Source organism: Varroa jacobsoni, unplaced genomic scaffold, assembly GCF_002532875.2.
Source record: "Varroa jacobsoni isolate VJ856 unplaced genomic scaffold, vjacob_1.0 scaffold_275, whole genome shotgun sequence".
NCBI classification, from domain to species: domain Eukaryota; kingdom Metazoa; phylum Arthropoda; class Arachnida; order Mesostigmata; family Varroidae; genus Varroa; species Varroa jacobsoni.
In genome coordinates, this window is record NW_019213177.1 from 392,020 (window position 1) to 410,890 (window position 18,871).

The 18,871-nt window shown below is 40.1% G+C and overlaps 2 protein-coding genes across 8 annotated transcripts in view; both read right to left on the reverse strand.

The window, feature by feature from the left end:
* Nucleotides 1–1,491: 1,491 nt before the first annotated feature.
* LOC111258919 (uncharacterized) lies at nucleotides 1,492–10,693 on the reverse strand. 2 transcript variants are annotated; one of them, XM_022830509.2, is made up of 7 exons: nucleotides 10,586–10,693; nucleotides 7,159–9,191; nucleotides 5,915–5,974; nucleotides 5,389–5,540; nucleotides 4,900–5,025; nucleotides 3,116–4,110; nucleotides 1,492–2,595 (listed from the first exon to the last, which is right to left on the reverse strand). In XM_022830509.2, the coding sequence occupies exons 2-7, from the start codon at nucleotides 7,420–7,422 to the stop codon at nucleotides 2,471–2,473; spliced, it is 1,722 nt and encodes a 573-aa protein (XP_022686244.1). In that variant the 5' UTR covers nucleotides 7,423–9,191; nucleotides 10,586–10,693; the 3' UTR covers nucleotides 1,492–2,470. The 2 variants fall into 2 exon arrangements, with proteins under 2 accessions (XP_022686244.1, XP_022686245.1); XM_022830510.2 differs by lacking the exon at nucleotides 7,159–9,191 and having other exon boundaries at nucleotides 10,586–10,679.
* Nucleotides 10,694–10,741: 48 nt separating this feature from the next.
* The window catches only part of LOC111258918 (neprilysin-1), a 31,108-nt gene continuing 22,978 nt past the window's right edge, over nucleotides 10,742–18,871 (reverse strand). The window contains exons 15-20 of one of the 6 annotated variants that reach the window (XR_015310363.1): nucleotides 18,373–18,503; nucleotides 18,000–18,197; nucleotides 14,671–14,817; nucleotides 13,438–14,346; nucleotides 12,914–13,177; nucleotides 10,742–12,190 (exon numbers count right to left, since the gene is read on the reverse strand). Coding sequence is in view for 4 of the 6 variants with exons in the window: in XM_022830502.2 (XP_022686237.1) it covers nucleotides 17,012–17,111; nucleotides 17,455–17,630; nucleotides 18,000–18,197; nucleotides 18,373–18,503 (605 nt within the window). In the remaining 2 variants the exon portion in view is untranslated. The other 5 variants (XR_015310362.1, XM_022830503.2, XM_022830502.2 and 2 more) reach the window with 5 other exon arrangements.

The following is an 18,871-nucleotide window of genomic DNA, read 5'->3' on the forward strand; positions in this document are numbered from 1 at the left end:
CGATTTCGCTGCGTGCGCGCGCTTTCAAGGAAAAGGCGCGAAACAAGATAGAAGCTTCGCTCATGTTGCTTTTCTCTATAATAGTATTTCAAGGAATATCGTTCTGTTGAACAAAATGCTTGAGATCGCTTGTATAGTTTACGGAATATAAAGTATATAATTATAAAAAAGAAGAAATGCTTGTATAGTTTATGAAACGTCACTTCGTATGTCTCTATAAATAACGTTAGCACCGAGGGGTTTCGAAATTCGAGTGCATCGGTCTATCGTCCGTAATTGGGTGTTTGAACGAATTGGCGAAATTGAGCCAAAAGTCACTACGTGCTTTTCATTCTGACTGCATTATGGTGCAGCGATAACGCGTGTGCCTTCCAAAGTTAGAAACGCCGAAAGTGGTAGAGTTTCGAGACCAAGCACTGACACACTTTGCTTATTGCTGGGGCCGACAATCTAAAATAATCCTGCATGTAAACAGAACGTTTTTCTTAATGTTTTTTATTTTACACCAGTGGGCGTAATTACGCTTCGTATCGTGTTGCGAGGTCAGTCGTTTTAAGCGATATTCAACAATAACAACAACAGATGTAACAACTGAAGCGTTTATTCGTTAAAGAATTTCCCGTTCTTTAGCTAATTGTTTACCGAATACACCAGTGTGATTTGAATAGGTTACCTCGAAATTGCACTTGATTCATGTGGCACAAAAATGAAACCACAGAGAAAACTTGCGACAGTCCTTGTATTGCCTTACTGCGGTAAGCTTACCACGAATACATCTTATGAGTTTTGGCTCATTCTATTCGGTATAATTAGCTGAAGAAGCTGCAATAAACATTTATGTACAAGGAATCTGCAAGAATAAAATACGCTACACAAGACTGAAGCAGAAATACATACTTTTTTGGCCAATTCAAAACCATCCATTAGACTCTGCGACAATTTTCTATTGCACTTATTATTGTTTTCTATTATTACGTTCTGCTGTTAGATAAGAGGACAAACATGCAGTCACTGTTTATAAAAATATAATGAAAAGCAAAATGGCATTTCAAGAGAAAATACATTGAAAAAATACCATTGCAGTGATGCATCAATGGGAAAACCCCGTTCAAGTCGATTTTTCAAAGGCACAGGCATCGTTGCCATTATCTAAACTTTAAGCAGCATAAATAATCATACTTGCTTACGTGGAACTTACACAAACACTAAATTTGAAATTTCATTTCTCCTTATTAAGACGAACACAACGGCTACTGTTCTACACGTCAAGAAGATACAGTTTTACTTCTTACAGTCAGGCTGAGAAAAAGTTATATATATGAACTTTTCGTAGCCTGTGATAAGTAAAAGTGTGTTTAATAATTTGACTTTGAAGGTTGTGAGCTCATTACGTTATGATATTGCCTAACGCTTCACTTTGAAAGCAAGAAATATGTACATTTAGTATGTTACGGCGTATCACGAACTGGGCAATGAAAACACACATGGAAATGAGATATCTGACATGTTTTTTTATTGGCAAGTCAAACCACACCTGCACATTCCGGACGAGTTTAGGGAGCTCAAGCACATCTTACGTGAATTGTATACACATATCGCGTTCTATACACGGCTGTTGGCCACTGACATCTTACTACTCATAAGTGTATTTATCACACCTATTCGTCCATCAGTTCGACATCGAACCTCTTTTTATTTTTATTTAGTCCTCTTTTTCGTCTTTCCCTTTCGCACTGCTCAACACTCATTCTCATTGGTTTGGTCTGGTGTTGTTTTTATAGTAGGTACAAATTATTTACTTTTTTTCCGTATCATCTAAATCTATACGACGTGTAAATTTTAAAGTATTAAATCTCTCCGCGCTCCTGGTAATTTGACTACTGTTATCATTAGACTGTCATCGTATCGTAAACCTTCTCGCTGCGTTCATGTATCAATATACTTGATGCGTATGCATACCTACGAATTTATACTGCAGTCTTTTTTCTTATACCCTATGCTTTCAGTACATGCGTATATCTATGCGACACAGTTGTTCCCTATAGCCTTTCTCTTCCTTATTCACTTTTTTTTTTACTTATTCACCTCAGTACTAATGCCAATAATATTATTTTCGGCGTTTCGACAACTTCCCACAAAAGGTTTTGTCATTTGCTTCGAAACTATTTTTCGATTGATCAATGGAAGTTCGTTCTTCGGCATTAATTCGCATTCGTTACAAATGTCTCTATCGCTACTTATAAAGGCTATGGACATCTATAATGTAATAATGTAATAATTATATAGACAATATAGAGCTTGATACTCGAGCTGGGCAAGATGAATAGGTGAGACCATATGGCCCCGAGACTTTTTTGCTTTAGGTCTCCTGCCACAGAATAAGTTAGTTGATGCTTATCAATCTCTGAGAAAAAATACCGCAGTGTATGTAAAGATATGGGTGACCTTTAAGTGACCACCTAAGATCCATTTAGCTGCGCCAATAATTATATATGCGGTACATCAGGATGCCGGTTCCCATAAGAACTACGAACCCGATTCCAAGTTTCTCAAACAGACCTCGCCTTTGGTGCGCTGCCTCAGAATCAGCAATGCCTAAAAATATAGATGTAAGGTAAATCTGGTTAAGGTATGCCAAACTTAAATTTAACCAACTAAAATGGAGTTTTCAAGAAAAACGCTACTGTTACTTAAGCTCTTGTTTTTTGCTCTAATCTAAAATGACAGATAAGATTTAATGTTATTACTTCAATTAAGTTAATTTTATGTAAAATACCCACTAGCTGCAACCGACTCCGAGTGCCAAATATTAAATCTCGTCGTTTGCAATTATTACTAGCAATTGATTTGATAGAACAATCTTAAGGTACTGCCTTGCGGCTATAAACATCTACGAACCTTTCTTTCAACTAGATTTGTATTTCCCTTTTATCTTATTGACTCCTCTGTTTTTTTATTTAATCAGACCAGTCATATGGTATATGTCGTGTAGTATATTTGTTAGTTGCTATTTTGAATATTGTGCACCGTAGTGTGCGTGGTTTTGATGAGATGCTAACTGCTTTGCTTATATATTATTAGCAACGGAAAAGAAAAACAGCAAAGATGATCTTACCTTTCTTAATGGCCTGAACCTTGTCCTTGATCTTTTGGTCGCGTTGTCGCTTGCGCTGACGCAAGCAGGTTCTATGCTCTTCTCCTGATGCATCGCCGTATTCATCCTGCTTCTTGCTCGACTGGCTTATGTCTGCTGTCTTCTCAGCGTTGCCTCCTTTGAAAGGCTTTGGTTGTTGCATTGTTTCTTTCGAAAGAATTTCCTGTTCAAAGCTCTGAAGATCCTCAGTAATTGTTTGCTGTATGGAGCTTGGCGTCGCCGTTTGGAGTGCGGCTTTAGCCTGAAGAGCCTTCTCGCTTGCCTCCCGATTATTTTGCTGAAAATCCTTTGAGAGATTTATATTGTTTGAAATTTGTTTGTGTGTTTCTTCAGTCTGGCTGGTTTCTAGTCGCTGTTGCGACTGTTGTTGTTCAGACCTTGCCGGGCTGTCTTCAGACGAAATGGGTGAATCCGCTGCAAAAATGTGCCTCGGCGGTAGAGGGGGTGGTATGTCTTCGCTGCTTTCATCGCCGCTGCTCATTTCCGAAGAGACGGCCGAATCTTGAAATCCACTTAATTCAGCAACTGGTGAATTCTTGTCGTTAATGTCGTCGTCCTCATCGTCGTCACTTGATGACACCGCCGTTGAGTTGACAACCATAATTGGCATATTCGAAGATTTGTTACCAATGCCGACTCGGTGAGGTGGTGGTGGAGGGGCATCGTCGTTAACGCCCCGCCGGCTGAGATATGGTGACCTGCCCTGTCGTCTTCTCAGCGCTTCAAGGATTGCTAGATACGAAAAACGCAGCTGTTCGGCAGTTTGAATGAGCGACATTCGGAAGCGCCGCATATCGATGAGAACGTCCTGCAATTTGATATCGCTTTCCGCTCTTCCTTCTTCGATCATTTTCAAAATTGAATCGACGACGCAGAACGTTCCCGAGCGGCCGATACCAGCTGAGCAGTGCACTACGGCGGGACCCACGTTAGCGTCTAAGCAGCCGGAATATCTCCTGGTGTAACAGGAAATATATACAGGGCAGTTTTAATAAAACAAACTTCCAAAAGCGTTCAGTCAGTAATTACAAATATAGCGGTGATATCGTTGTTGTTGCTTGTGCGTTTTTAGAGATTTATTTATTTTAAAGATTATTGGTATCTGTGTAATTATATATAAGAATTTTAATAACCTTTTCAAAAAACAATTGTATAAATAATTTAGTAGCCTTTCTTAGAATTACTTCATCATCACTGTTATTAATGTTTCGTCACGCATAATTACATATATGTATGTTCTCCGTTAATAAGTGGGCTGTAATCTGAATGACCTAAAGACAGGTTTTCAATTGAAACTATTCGAAATATATGTTCCCAACTTCCTTGAAATTCTTCTATTTTCAGCCCACGTTTCGTCTGCAGACGTTTTTTAAAAATCTAAGTTGCATTTTATATAGACTGTCTTTATGTCTACTCAGGATCTGAGAAATTTCTAAGTTGCACGTCGGTCAGGAACTATTTTTTATATAGCCCATGCAAACGTAAAACCCGAACCACTTAATAATTTTAAAAAAACGTTTGAACCATAATAAAAACTGCCACATTTAATTTAGTTATGGCTTCCTTAACAGATAACTCCAGATGAGTTTCAAAGGTGTTTTTAAGGGAATGATCAATCAGGTTTCAATCTAGGAACAAAGCCCTACGTTTCCTCGAAAAGTGGCGCACTTTAAGATATTGCCATGGCAACCTACGAAGAGCCATATTTTTCCGTAGCCTATATATGGTTAATGATACAAACTTACACATCTTCAAGGAAGTCTAAAAAGTCATTAGGGCTTCGTGGAACTCCGAAATCTGGCCAGTTGACATAATGGAAGTGCAGGACGTCTCTAGTGGTATCAATTTTGCTGTCATGCAACTGGAAAGTCCTATGAATCAAAGGAAAAAAAATTAAGTTATCACAATATGATTCCGCAATAAGCAAGCACACAAAATATAGGTATCCACATTATCGTTGATACACAGTTAGATATGTGAGAATTACATGATGTATCTAATCATTACAGCTGGCTTGAAACAAAATACCAGTAGTGGAAGCTCCAACACTACAGGGCAGTCTCAGGTTTTGTGAATTACTGGTAACTTGGCTAACTTTTGATGGTCTCATAGATTCGTGGCATACAAGTATTTATTTCTTAGGAGATGTTTTCAATATCAAGTAGTAGTGTTTCAGGGGAGTTATCAATGTGGAGCATTAACGTTGCAATGTAATCGATCTGGGAATTTCTAACCGGCATATGTAGCTCTCCTTGGTACTTTCCGAAACGAAACTGACTCGAAGATCGACACCTTCGAAAGCGATTTTTTTCTCGTTCGCGTCTGGCCAGTACCGATGGCACTTCTTTGCGTCATTCTCAACCAATTTGTTGAGCATGACGATTCCCTAATAGATGTCAGACGCATACAATCAGTACGTTAGAAAAAGATTCGACATTCGGTATACAGATGGTGGCGCTGATCGTTCCTCACGTTGGCTCATACGTTGTTTGGTTGAGTGTTTTGTTTAATCAACTACACGCGTATTTACACAGAATGTTTAATTCTGTATGCCATAAGTGTCGATTGTGATAGAATTATCAATTGTCTCGAAACCCACTAAAACGTTCTAGAGATTTGTTAAAGATAAATATATAAAATAATTGTATGTATAACGCATTTCTATTTTCTGTTTTTTTTTTAAAACAGAAAATAGAAATGCGTTATAAATACATTTATTGCATATTCAAGATACATAAAACAAAAATTCGGCTGACCAACCTTTGTATTATTTTCCCAAACCATGAGCCAAAAGTGGGGTAGAGTTTCAGCCAGGGGTCCCTGTGAATCAATCAGAAAGATGATTGCACTACTGAATTATTCGTTCGATGCCGATTAGCATAATCTGCTCAACAATAATAACTATAATAATAGTACAACTTGAGCACCGCTCTGTGGCAATTACTGCCTAATATTAAGCTGCCGTCGTTTGCATGTCCGTTCCTGATCTGGTCGTAGCATTATGTGCATAGTGTCGAAGAAAGTTATGCTGTTCATTGGGTGGATGTGGCTAAAGCCGTAAACAGTCAAATCGGCCTATTGACCACGACACGAAATTAATCAGTTATTCTCAAGGCCAAGGTTTCGCTCATTTAAGCGTGTCCTAGATATACATCTGAATAGGCTACTGATCTCTAATTAGTTAATATCAGTGTAAACACCGGCCAAATGCACTGTAGGCAAGTATGGCTTTTCATACCTCGAGAGTCTATACTGGTCTCATTGCTGAAACGTATCACAATGAACGTAAAGCGTATTTTCAACTTATAGTGCACTATTATATAAAAGAATGTGAGTTTTTGATTGGAATACGCACTTTCTGTAACACCAAAACTACACTAGGACATATAAAACGTTCGGCGCAAATAACTATTACCGAAAGGTTGAGGACCAATTTTCTACGGTCGATAATATGCTAGCTGCTGCGCTTGGCGTGAGCCTAGTTGTGTAGCCCTAAAAACCCTAAAACTGTTCTGTATAATTATGCCTAAAAAATTGTCTTTGTCAACATTATGTTTGTTCGATAGTTCGGTGAACCTTATTGCTAGCCACTCATCGGTTTCGAGGATGCTGCACATATCGTACTGGGTCAGGCGAAAATAAACGATAGCAATTAGTTCGTTATTTGAAGCAGTTTTACATTTATATTTATGAGAATGAGTACCACGCCAAAAATACAAAAGCTCTGTCCTTAGTTAGCCTTCCTTTGTGGAGCAGGATTTTACACATTGGAGACAAAGTTGGGCACAAAAGGAAGTCATCCTTAAAGCACAGATCGGCATAATGTTAAGCCATTAATCGCAGAACCCGAACAACCCATGTTAATTGTAGTTTGTTACTCGAAATTCTCAGCTAAGACATTTTTTTCAATTTCGATTGAATTCTGTAGAATAAATATTTAACATTTAAATTTCTGTGACTATCTCACAATGTAACACTAATGAACGATAGGCAATACCAAATACCTGAGTCAGTATATATTCCCGTCCAGCATTTTCCACCGGCACCACGCTCGCATTGATATAATTGACATTGGATCTGTGTAGCACCACCCTAGAATGATCGTACGGGCTGACGTCGGCGTACCGATTTAATTTAAGGTTTTCGGCCTTCTTAGCCTCTTTCGTTGAAAAATCATGCTGCGATGAACGAGTTCGAATGTTTGCGAACACCTTCTGCCAGGAGCGTTCCTGTTCGATTGCGTCGAATTCGCCTTCGATAGTTGTCATCTTGAGTTACTATTTCCGGACAGCTAAACTCACTGCCTAATTGCCTTCCAACTATTTTATGAATGTAGATAATAGTTATTATCGTTGCTCGATCACTGCTACTCTGGAGTCACAAATAATTGAGCATTACTCACTTCACTTGAAGTGCATAAAATACGAATGCGATAGTATTGAACTGGTACGAAAGATTGTCGCGTGCACAACTCCACTAGACTCGCATTAATTTTCAACAGTTGTACCCTTTTCCGAGATGGAAAACTATTGCTTGTATTGATTAGTTTGTTTGTTGCGTTTCCATACGGAAACCAACGATAAAAGGAAGTAAAGATCTCATATATCTGTTAGCTGTTTCTCATCGTTAGTCTAGTCTCAGCAGCACTCGTTGGTCTCTCATTTCTATCAGTAGGTGATCGCTCCTGACGCAAGGCGGCTGCATGCGTCGCTATAGGTGCCAGTATTCCGATACTGTTATGCTGCTACTGCGATTAGTCGCTTAGCTTAAGCAGCATACATATAGTTCTATGCTATACAACAATTAAAACCCCGGCGAAGAGTACAAACATAAAGCAGAGACGTGAGATAGCGCCGTGGCAGATTCGGTGACCAGCGATGCAGCAGAGGCGGCTGTATCGAGAGCGATAGCGCAACAGGTCCCCGCTGCTGTTATCAGTACTGAGTACTACTGAAACAAGCGGTGGCTACGGATCTGCTACAGTGTTAACCTGCGTTTACTATGTAATGACGATGCCTGATTGGCAGTAGTTTGTTGGCAGCTGGCCCTCCTCTTTCGTTTAGTTGTGCAGATGGATGTGTTGTTACCTTGTCCGTTTCTATTGTTCTTTCCCTTTTGCGCTTTCTGTCTCGCTCCCTCTCCGCCCCTTCTCGCCCTCATCGGTCCTACTGTCACTCACGGAGGGTCAAGTGGCCACAAGTCGCCGGATGTCTGCTGTCGGTGGTCACAGAAATCATTCAACCAATTTGGACAGCCGGATCGTCGGGTTACTATTAGACAGACGCAGGTGTCTGGCGGGTTGGTTTAGTTGATAAACTGTCAGTACTGCAATGGTAGTTGTATACCGCTGCTGTAGCAGCGACACGACGACAGCAGGTTGAGAGAATGCAGATTGAAAGCCGAAAACCAAGAGTCCACAGCCGGTAGCGGGGGCGGCCGCTGCTGACGATGGTGCTGGCTGAAAGAACCAACGATGACGGCAATGGCAACAGCACACGATGATCAGGACGATGGCTCACACCACTGCAGCGATTTAACAGTTCCTACTACGCCACCGTGGTGAACGTTGTTCTCCGCCGCCGCCGCCGCTGCTGCTGCTGCTGCTGCTGCTGCTGTTGCTGCTGTTGTCGTTGTTGGTGTTGTTGCCGGCGCCGCCTCAGCCAGCGTAACGGCCGCCTTATTATATAATTCGCTCTGCTTAGATATTATATAGAATATATTTGGTATGAAATTGATCATATCGCTCGGCATCCATTACTGCTACGATTAGCACGCAAGCAAAGCTGTGACGATGACACAATGTTCTTTGCGGCGCTGAGCGATTGCTGAAACGGAGAACACCCGCCCACAACAATGGCAGCACTGGCGCCCATAAGGTGCGAGACGATGAGCTACCGAACTGGCAGCAAACAGCGAAAGCAGCGCGAAACAGCAGCAGACCACAAGTGACAGTTTTGAGTAAACGGTTTGCTGGCTAACAAACTGGTCATCTGTCACTGGTTGAGGTTCCCCGATCCACTGTAACTAATACGTATACCTGTAAGAAGAAAGGCCACGTGAAACGCAATGAGAACGAAGGCATTGACAGCCTTTCTATCAATGACCAGCAATTGAAATGGAGCGGTTGGCTACATGCAGCGCTGCGCTGAGCCGTACCGGCCCCTACTAAGGCGACAACAGCGACCAAAAAGACACACAATCGAGTCGCTTAAAAATTAACTTCTTCTTCGATCATTAAATGCTTAGAAGTTCACCTGCCGCTGCTGTTGTCAATTATGGTCATTATATATACGCTGTTGGCGTCAACATACCTTCACCAACAAGCAACAACAACAACGGAGCCATGCAATATTATATACATGTCTATATAAAGTGCCGCCTGCCGCGGGTTTCATTCCGCGCCTGTTTTGCTTGTAAACACATTTTAGTTTACCTGAGAAGAGATGAAAGACTAATTATAGTTATAACGTTGGGTAGCGGCTAGCTATACTCTAATAGCTATAACCCTATACAAAATACTTTAACATACGTACAATACATGCTGACCACATTTGTTCAAGCATCATTTATAGAAAAATATGCATTTGCAAAATATACACTTAGAGATATATCAGTATGAGCGATGCTAATGTACGTCTGCTTAGTGTTTTTAAAAAGTGGTACGGCGTAACTTTCAAACGTGGAAAAGGAGCGTTGCTGGTTTTCATTGACGACTAACTATATTTAAACGCTCTACGGGGGGAAAAAAGCTTGTATTTTAGAAGCAAGAGTATTTGTTCGATTAGCATCCCTTGGATAGAACTTCAGCAAGCCAACACTCTTAAGAGAAAAACCCGCAACCTAGATCTAGTAGTATAATAATGTAGTTTATATATATATATATATATACATAGAGAGAGAGAGCTCGAGGGAAAAAAGTGTATCATTAACAACTTATTTAGATAATATACGTAATAACAACAACGTGATTTAATATAAATGTGTGCGATCAGGATTGCATAATTTATGGTTTCTATGACGCCGCTGTGCGAAATCTTTTTACTCGAATCTTTCATTATAGAGAGTGCGTTTATGTTTGCTTATTAGAATATACGAGCACGTATGTACGTGATTATTTCAGCGTTGCGTGGCGAATTCGACATTGCCTATAAAGATGATATTAGTAATAACAATAGCATCGATTGTCGAATACCGAAAATGTCGACCAGGTTCGTTTGAGTATTGTCCTTGATCAATTTTTGACAATCGATTATTGGCTACAGAGAGTGTATGACCGGCCGGCGTACACTAAATGTTATGCAGTTTCCTGATTTCGCGATAGTGTATGAGAATAGTTCGCTATAGTACGTACAATATATTCGTATGTACGTTTCGCTGCATACCGACAATAATTACGTCTCAGTTATTTATCTCATAACTATGGTCACTAACCCTTTACTGAAACACTGCGATGACTCTGCTCAAGCAGTATCGAACAATGGTATCGATACAAGCGATAACGTTACTTGCATGACCGTTGTTGAGCCTGCTTGATCACTCCTCATTTCTGTCGCTGCTTACGCAACGAAAAATAACCAGCTCAATTCATTTAACTCTTCTGTTTATTCTGCACAATACGAAGCACACAAACACATGCATACAAAACGAGGACACTTGTGCTTTACACGCAAGTCAAAAATATATGCATCAAATAAAGGCACACACTGAAGCTTCTTTTCTCTCCATTTCTCCTGCTTTTTTTCAGTTGTCGTCAGCCGCCGCCGCCGCCACCACCATCACCGCCGCTGTTGCCGTGTCGTCGTTTTCGACAAACAAATCATTCATCGATTGAGAGTGCCATCGAGAAAGTACAGGATACACTTTTCTGACCGAAGTTGGCTGGCGGGACCAACCATGAGTGAATGATGATCCGATTTCTACGAGTCAGACGATGATCGACTTCGCTCGCTCGACTGACAGTGATCGTTGTCGCTGACGATGCTTCTCTTTTCTAAAGCGGAACACTGCTGATGCTGTCAATCCTGCTGCGGTTCCCTGTACTAATTGTATTGATGATCGTCGCTGCTGCTGCTGCTGCTGCTATGCTGTACCATCGATGACTAACACAAACATCAGACACAGCAGCAGCCGCGACCAACTCACTCCAAAATATTATTGCTCTGCTGATGCTGAACTCGCGGCGGCAATGGCTAAGGCAGTCTGCTCCCGCTATCCGTAGTCAATACTAGTTAGTAGCGGCACTGATCTGCAGCAGGGAAAGCGGTAGCGAAAGTCGTCGCAGAGATAATCGTTAAGCTCTTGTATCAGTCAGCTAGTCAGCCATCGACTGAAAGGGAGTCGAAGAGTGAACAATAATGGGCGAACGACGATGACGACAGGGTAGCAGACGTAATAATAATGGAAGCCAGTTAGCAGAGGCGAAGTAGCTAACGAGGCTGAGAGCCGCTGCTGTTAATGCTGCGCTGACTCCAACTATGTTACTACTCTGCGGTCACTGGGTCCAACTCTAACGCTGTTTCGTAACGGAAATCACTATAGTTGATGTTTCGTCCAGCCGGTGCTAGCCGAGCAAGAATAGCTACAAGAAATTACGGCAAGCTAACGTCGACGATAGGCCATTGTTAATATAGGCCGTTGCTGTGTTGCAGCGGCAGCAGAAGCGGCAATTGCCTCTCCGTAGCTTCGACCAGCGACGGCCGCACAGCGGATACGGCTGTATAGAACGGCTATTGCCCTTTATCCCTTTCTTTCTTGTTCCGCACACTTACTGGCCTTCTCCTAGTAATTAGTTGTGCCCTTCCTTGCTGCTACTAGCTTGCTCCCGTCGTATTGTCTTCGTGGTAGTATCGAAAGTTAATGCTCTCGGATGCAGGGCGCACATGGCCGGCTTCACATCAGATGCGTTTCTGGTAATACGCCGGCAACTATAAATGAGCCACAGCTCAACGGTAATAGCACTGGTTACCGCAGCTCAATGGCAATCCAAAGACAAGGATTATAAGACGAGATGATCCAGAGAAGGTTTTTCTCCCATGCCTAGATGGAAAAAGAAGATCCGAAAGGAAATCGGCATGTATGGCTTTTAAGACAACTGCGTCAGTCGTTAATAATGAAAGCGTTAGGGTATACAATTATGAAATATCAATGGAGTGTTCATAGGAAAGTTTGTTGTGTCACACGCTCCAAAAGCGTAAACAAGCCTGTAGCGGATTCGTTGTAGGAGGGGCAATATCGGAAAACTTAAACGCAAAGCGAATTCCGTGAATTAAATACACCACTCCGGTAGCACTTAATATCCGCTTTAAATTCAAGTATGGGTTATGAGTTCAACTAGTATTAATAGTTAACCCAGTCTCTGCGTATGAAGGTCATAGAAACGGGCCCCTAGTTTAAATTGTTGTTATGTCTAATGATTAAGAAATATTCTATATATTTTTTTTAATATAAATATACTTAAATCTACCCTACATACACCGCGCAGTGAATTCCTTTTCAGAAAAAATAGGTTTTTGATCCGCGGTTGGCTCTCTTCATTGTATAGTGATTTTGCACGTATCTAAAACACGACGTGTTATCATGAATGTCATCCAGGAAACGGTTCACGGCATAACTGGGTGCAGATAAGTAACCCGTCGAAACTCACGTAGAGCAGGCTTACATTGTAGAGAGTTAGTCCCGATTTAAGGCAGTATATGCTATGTTTCTTTCCAAAGGTTTTTAGCTGTTCGGTCTATTTCATCAGTTGAGATACGGACTTACCATGCTTATCCTCTGCAGATGAAAATAGGTATAAGACATCTTCTTTACAGCCATGTTTACCGCCACAGTAAGGAGATCTATTTAGATAGAGATATGTCAACAATAGAGACACTTATTAATAAAATTTTTTATTGTTTCAAAGGTTTTCTAACATTACAATGTATCGCAGTAGACTACGATGTAATATCTCAAGTATGATTTAGTCAAGCTACCGGTGGACGAATTAATCGAGCGGCCAAATTAGTTCAAGACGCGTTCGTCAACCTGAAAGACATAAGAAAAAAGAATGATCTTGCCTTACTCGACAGATCTTACCTTGATGAGTCATACCCTCATGAGAAAGTCAGGTTGGTCTGATGATTGAGTCTAATTTAATTCCATAAAATGAAAGTCGACTTCAAGACAGTTAATTAATAAAGAATAAGAATACTGTGAAAGGAGTGACGACATTGCTTAGTGAAAGGTGTTTCTTATCTAATTAGTACGAATCTGCAGTCACAGCCACCAGTCGGTCTGACCATCACCTGTCGAGTTTATAGTATCTGCGGTCACACGATCACGACAAAGCGGAACTTCTCTGCGGCTAAACACATGTCGATTAGAATTCAGACTGAACATTGATGATTCAGAATTTTCGCCTCTCCATTTTGTAAAAGCGTTTTAATCGTTTAGAGCTTACTATCGAACAGTCAGCACGAATCATTTATTCTTTGAATGTTATTGTATTCAACATATTGCACGCAGCGAACTGCAATGTTTAGAGCCTCATCGGGCAATTATGTCGAACAAAAAGATTTACGCATAAATACTACTGCTACCAATTGCGGTCTCATGCGAACGCTTACTGGAATTTTGCCTGTATCTTGGTAACCGATATAACTCTCCGGCAAACACGTTGAATAATTATAGAAAATCGTAATCATAGTTCTCTCTAAGCATAACAAACACGTCCACAATATTGACGCGTGAATCATTTCAAGTAAATTTTAGAATGACCTTAGATGATTTTCATCTACAGTATACAGAGTGGTTCAAAAGACTCTGGACAGTTTGTTTTTGAACAGTTGGCCATAAGCTTCGTTGCAAAGTATGAAAAAAATTGAAATCACCCTGTAAATTCGAGCTGTCACGCTTGTTCTTGGAGCTAGTTATGACTATGTTTTTAATAACACACTTGCAATAATAAAAAAAAAAAAACAATCTTTCAAATTTCAGCATTTTCATTTATTCTAGTTGCAGAGCGATTTCATTAATTCAAAATGAGCAATATTTGCTGATTTTATCTACACTACAGATTCAATTTCGCATCGGTGTTAAAGCTTAGGCATCCTGTACAGATGTGTCAGCCTTTCTTCGGCCTGTTCGTACGTCACAGATCATCTGTCAGCATTTTCATTATAGCAAAATAGTATCATGACAAGCATCATGATAATCTGTAAATAAGCAAGCCACCACATTAACAGCCAATTCATATCTGATTCGGTAAACAGAATAATGATAATTACACACATAATAATAGAAATAAGAAGCTGACTATGCAACATTCTTTAGTCTTCAATTTACAATCCAACGAAGACCTGTATTGTTCGTGTAGTAACGTGTGACCCGTTCGGTAATTTCTTTAATAATGAAAAAATAGCTTCGTTGCTTATCATGTTTGAGGGTGAACTGTGGCAACGACAAGATAGATAGCCTCTATTATGCTACACAGAGTGTGCTATGATCGCTGTATGTGAATTGGTATTTCGCAAATTTACCTTTTTAACGTTTCCGTTCAGTGCTGCATTTTATTCAGAGCTGCACGAGGCGGTACACACACGCGTTACGCCCACCAGACGATAACGGCGAATGACTTCGAAACGCGTTGCATTTACAACGTTACGGCCAGCCGCGTCGCATTGCCTCTGTGTAATGTGTTTTACAAAATCCTGTTACAACTAAGAAAATATCATTTTCGTCTATTCGACGACCCTCGCGGACGATATCGACAATTATAGGTTAATTAAAGCAAGCGACTAAGTACAAGAGCAGCCATGCAGCACGTATGTGCATGATACATTTTCTGTGCGGATTCGGAAACAACTGTTCTCTTATTACTGTTAGAGTTTTTTTCCATCACACTTGTCGTGTAGCTTCCATAATGTAGCACGTGTTAGTTTCAATTCGCGTTGTTCTATCTAAGTGTTATGATGTAAGAATGACGTGGCTAAAATCTACGCTGTACGAAAATGCAGCCCAGTTTTGTCCTGTTTCAAGCCGCCAGTAAAAGCAATAGATGACAATTACATTTTGTGGTTAATTGTCCATTCAGGCATTTATTTGATCATTTCTGATAGGGGAATAACCAGTACTGAAATGTAACAAAATCTTCGTAGAATAGTTTAAATCTAAATTTTATAGATTACCTGTTACAAATGAGCTTAACCCTATTTTTCCTCTTTTTTTTTTTAAGTTCCTTATCTCTGTGTTGTTTTTACTCATATACTAGCTGGTATGTTTTTCTTATGCTACATTGCTTTTATCGTGCTTAGCGGGGTCTAGCGTTGCAACAACTGCTGAATTTATATCAGCACAAATATGGCAGTTTATAGTGTGTATTTGCAGTACAAAAAACTATGCTTAATAATTCTCAGTAAAATATGTTTAACTGAAACATTTTCTGTTTCGAAATGAGTTGAATATATATATATATATATATATATATATATATATATATATATTTCTCTTCTAAGACTAGACAGCGCATATTCGGCTCTGTTGGTGTTATTTAGTTGCTTTTTATTATTGGTAACATATCTGCCTATCTTGTTGCCAACATTTGTAGAGGATGCCTTGAACTGGTATGCGAGGTAGAGGAGTAAATACACAGTAAGTTTCACAGGTCTTATATACATAGTTTTTTTTTAATTTTTTGCGCGCTACAACATTCATCCGCCATAACAATAATAATATAATACAATAAATATTTAACTTTGAAGAGTATCATTTAAAACGATGGATTGTGCTCATTCTGTCGCATCTGCGCGTTTGGTTACAATCGCGCAAGCTCATCGGATCTCTACACTGCTTAGACATGAATGCAAATATTATTAATACACGTTCGTTAGCCTAAAAAATCATAGTATTGCTTTGTTCACAGTTAAGAGCTATCGTGTAAGTATTCCACTTTGTAATTAATGATGAACTTAACGCCGACAGTATAATAAAGTATGCTGTGTAAAAAACTTCGGTGATAATTTTGTTATATCTAGAATAACTGAGCTAGAAGCTTAAAAGTAGAAGTCGAGTTAATAAGTGTATTGCCTCATAGCATCACGTGTACTCGACAAGCCATTACTTGGGTTTCTCTAGCAAAACTGCCCTTACTAAATCTTTCGAGTTCGCCTCTGTGTTATGTCACCTGCATTTTTTATATAACTAATACGAACGTACATCATTGCTACTTTTACCCTGCGTTTTCGTCGCTGTTCAAGTTGCAACTGATACATTATATCCATCGAACAGCCGCTGACTGGCTGCTGGCATCAATACAAAGCCTTTCCCACTATCAGTTCTAATATTTGATTTCTGATCACTTGCGGCCTAATGTGTAACGCTCGGAAAATGTATTTAACGTTAACCTGTGTTATTTTCTAGCCGGTGTCGAAACTGTTGTCATGAGTTGGCGTTCAATAATACCTTCGTATGTGACAAAGAATCTGCTTCAATAGTTGCCGATGATGGTGACTGACGGAAGGCCCGAGCCCATTTAAAATAATCACAGCGAGTCGTTGCCACTCAATGCTTTGTGTGTGCTTCTGTATTTCGATTGAAGTCGCTGTTGTAAAATCTAATTTTAGCCATTGCTACCTTGTCTTTCTCATCGTGACCATGGCCTTTGAGAAAAATCTATGGTTATTAATACTAACTCTGACCGGCAATCTCTATAATAAAGTGAAGAAACGAGAATAAACTGTACGAAAAACCGGTTGATATTTTCGTGCTCGTACACGATCTTGGAGGCGATGAAATGACGTTTATGTTTTTATCCGTTCAGGAGCGTTAAGCTTTATGATCCACCAATATTTAGAGGTTCACTTTAGCTCACTTGGGTCAATTCTACCAAACACTGCACTTATTTGTGGGGTTCATTGGAGATGTAGTAGGGCATCTGAACGCGGATGAGAACTCGGCCGAGTTAGACAATACGCCAATTACTCTGTGGAGGAGAAAAAGTTTAGTTCTTGAAATTAACCAGATTATTTTGATTGCGTGGGTCTGAACGCATTTTCTGATGTTGGACTTTTTTTCAGTTGAATGACACTCTCCTTTAAAAGATCTGGCATGTCCAGTTATATATTTATAGAGCCTATAACACTAAATCATATTGTATTTTTAACTCTTTGCCTACTTAGTTATACTTTATGTTGGTACACCATATTTTATTTTTCTTTTTTCTAGCAAACTTTGTAAAGTGTGTCCGTCTGAAATGACGAGTACTGTTGAATCAACGGAACCTTTTCACAGAACTCATATGCTATCGATGTTATGAGACATTGAACCTGTATTTTGGCGCTGTGTGATCACTGAACCGGACTTCATTGATGGCACGCTCCAGAGTAGAAACACCACACCAGATCTGTGCATATGTGACAAAGAATAGCTGGTCATCGGTGAAATTTACTCCAGGTAGGCGAATATGGGCAGATCCACTGACAGCCTGACGTTGTCGAAAGGCCTAAAGCAGGTACCAGGAGGGCAAATGTTGCAACGTGCACCCCAATATTTCAAGCGTCAAGTTTAGAAATGTCTTAGGTAATCACCAAAATATTTCCCGATAACAACCCGTCGGGGCACATTAATTGTTCCTGTAAATCTACATTATATTCATGAATAAATGTTGCATTTTGCCGCGATATTTTCAAATCTATTGATATGCATAGATTGCACAGATGTTGTCCTTTGGTGCTGCGGCTGCTGCCAACTTTGTATCAACTAATCAGCCATATAATAGCTATAGCTCGAAATGTACATCTTTTGCTGCTTATAAGTACAGGTTATCGGGGCAACGTTAGTGAAGCTTCGGTATCTGAGCTTAATTACTCACTGCATATGCTTGCTTAAGTCCTCCGTTATCTGCAATGTTTTCGCCTTGTGTCTTGAATCCGTTCACTTTCATGTCGACCTCGTGGACCTTATAGGATGAATATTGCTCGACCATGCAGCGGGCCTTATCCGAAAACTTTCGCAACGCTTCGGGTTGCCACCATTGTGCAAGATTACCTAATCCATTAAACTGTCGGCCCTAGTTGTTTTCAGGTCCCCACAAAGTACAAAATAAAAGGAACTCTTAACGTCAATTTCGCAAATGCATCACTGCAGTACCTTATGATGTGAGGATTCCAAAATCCCTCATCTGTATCAATGCAAACTACGCAAGAGAAAAGAGTGACAGCAAAAGCTCGTCTGTGGCTGCAGACCTTATCGTCGAAGCCATGTGTGATCTCGTGTCCGATGACAACTCCTATACCGCCGTAGTTCTTCGCGGCTGGGTAGCTCGGATGAAACATTGGTGGTTGAAGAATGGCAGCGGGCAATGTAATAAAGTTACCTTAAACAGAAGAGAACATAGTGTTGGCAAAAAAAAAAACAGGCATTCTCAGACTGAATGATGCTATGGGCCCTCGCAGGCTAAACATTTTAGCTCGTACACGACCTTAAGAGATCCACTGAATTAACGATAAACTACTATTTTGAGTTTAATTAAAAAAAACTTCTATTTTCACAAAGGAAATCTACACATAGTAGTTTTGGAGCTATTTTTGTCTTAGTTTTTCGAAGACTAAACTTGATGAAGTCTTTGTAGGGTATATTTTATAATTTTTTAATCATATTTGTGATTTTAAAATAGATTCGATCACAGAGCAGAAGCATGCAAGGGTTGGAAGGAGGCCAGTAAATTACGCGAACGAATACGAT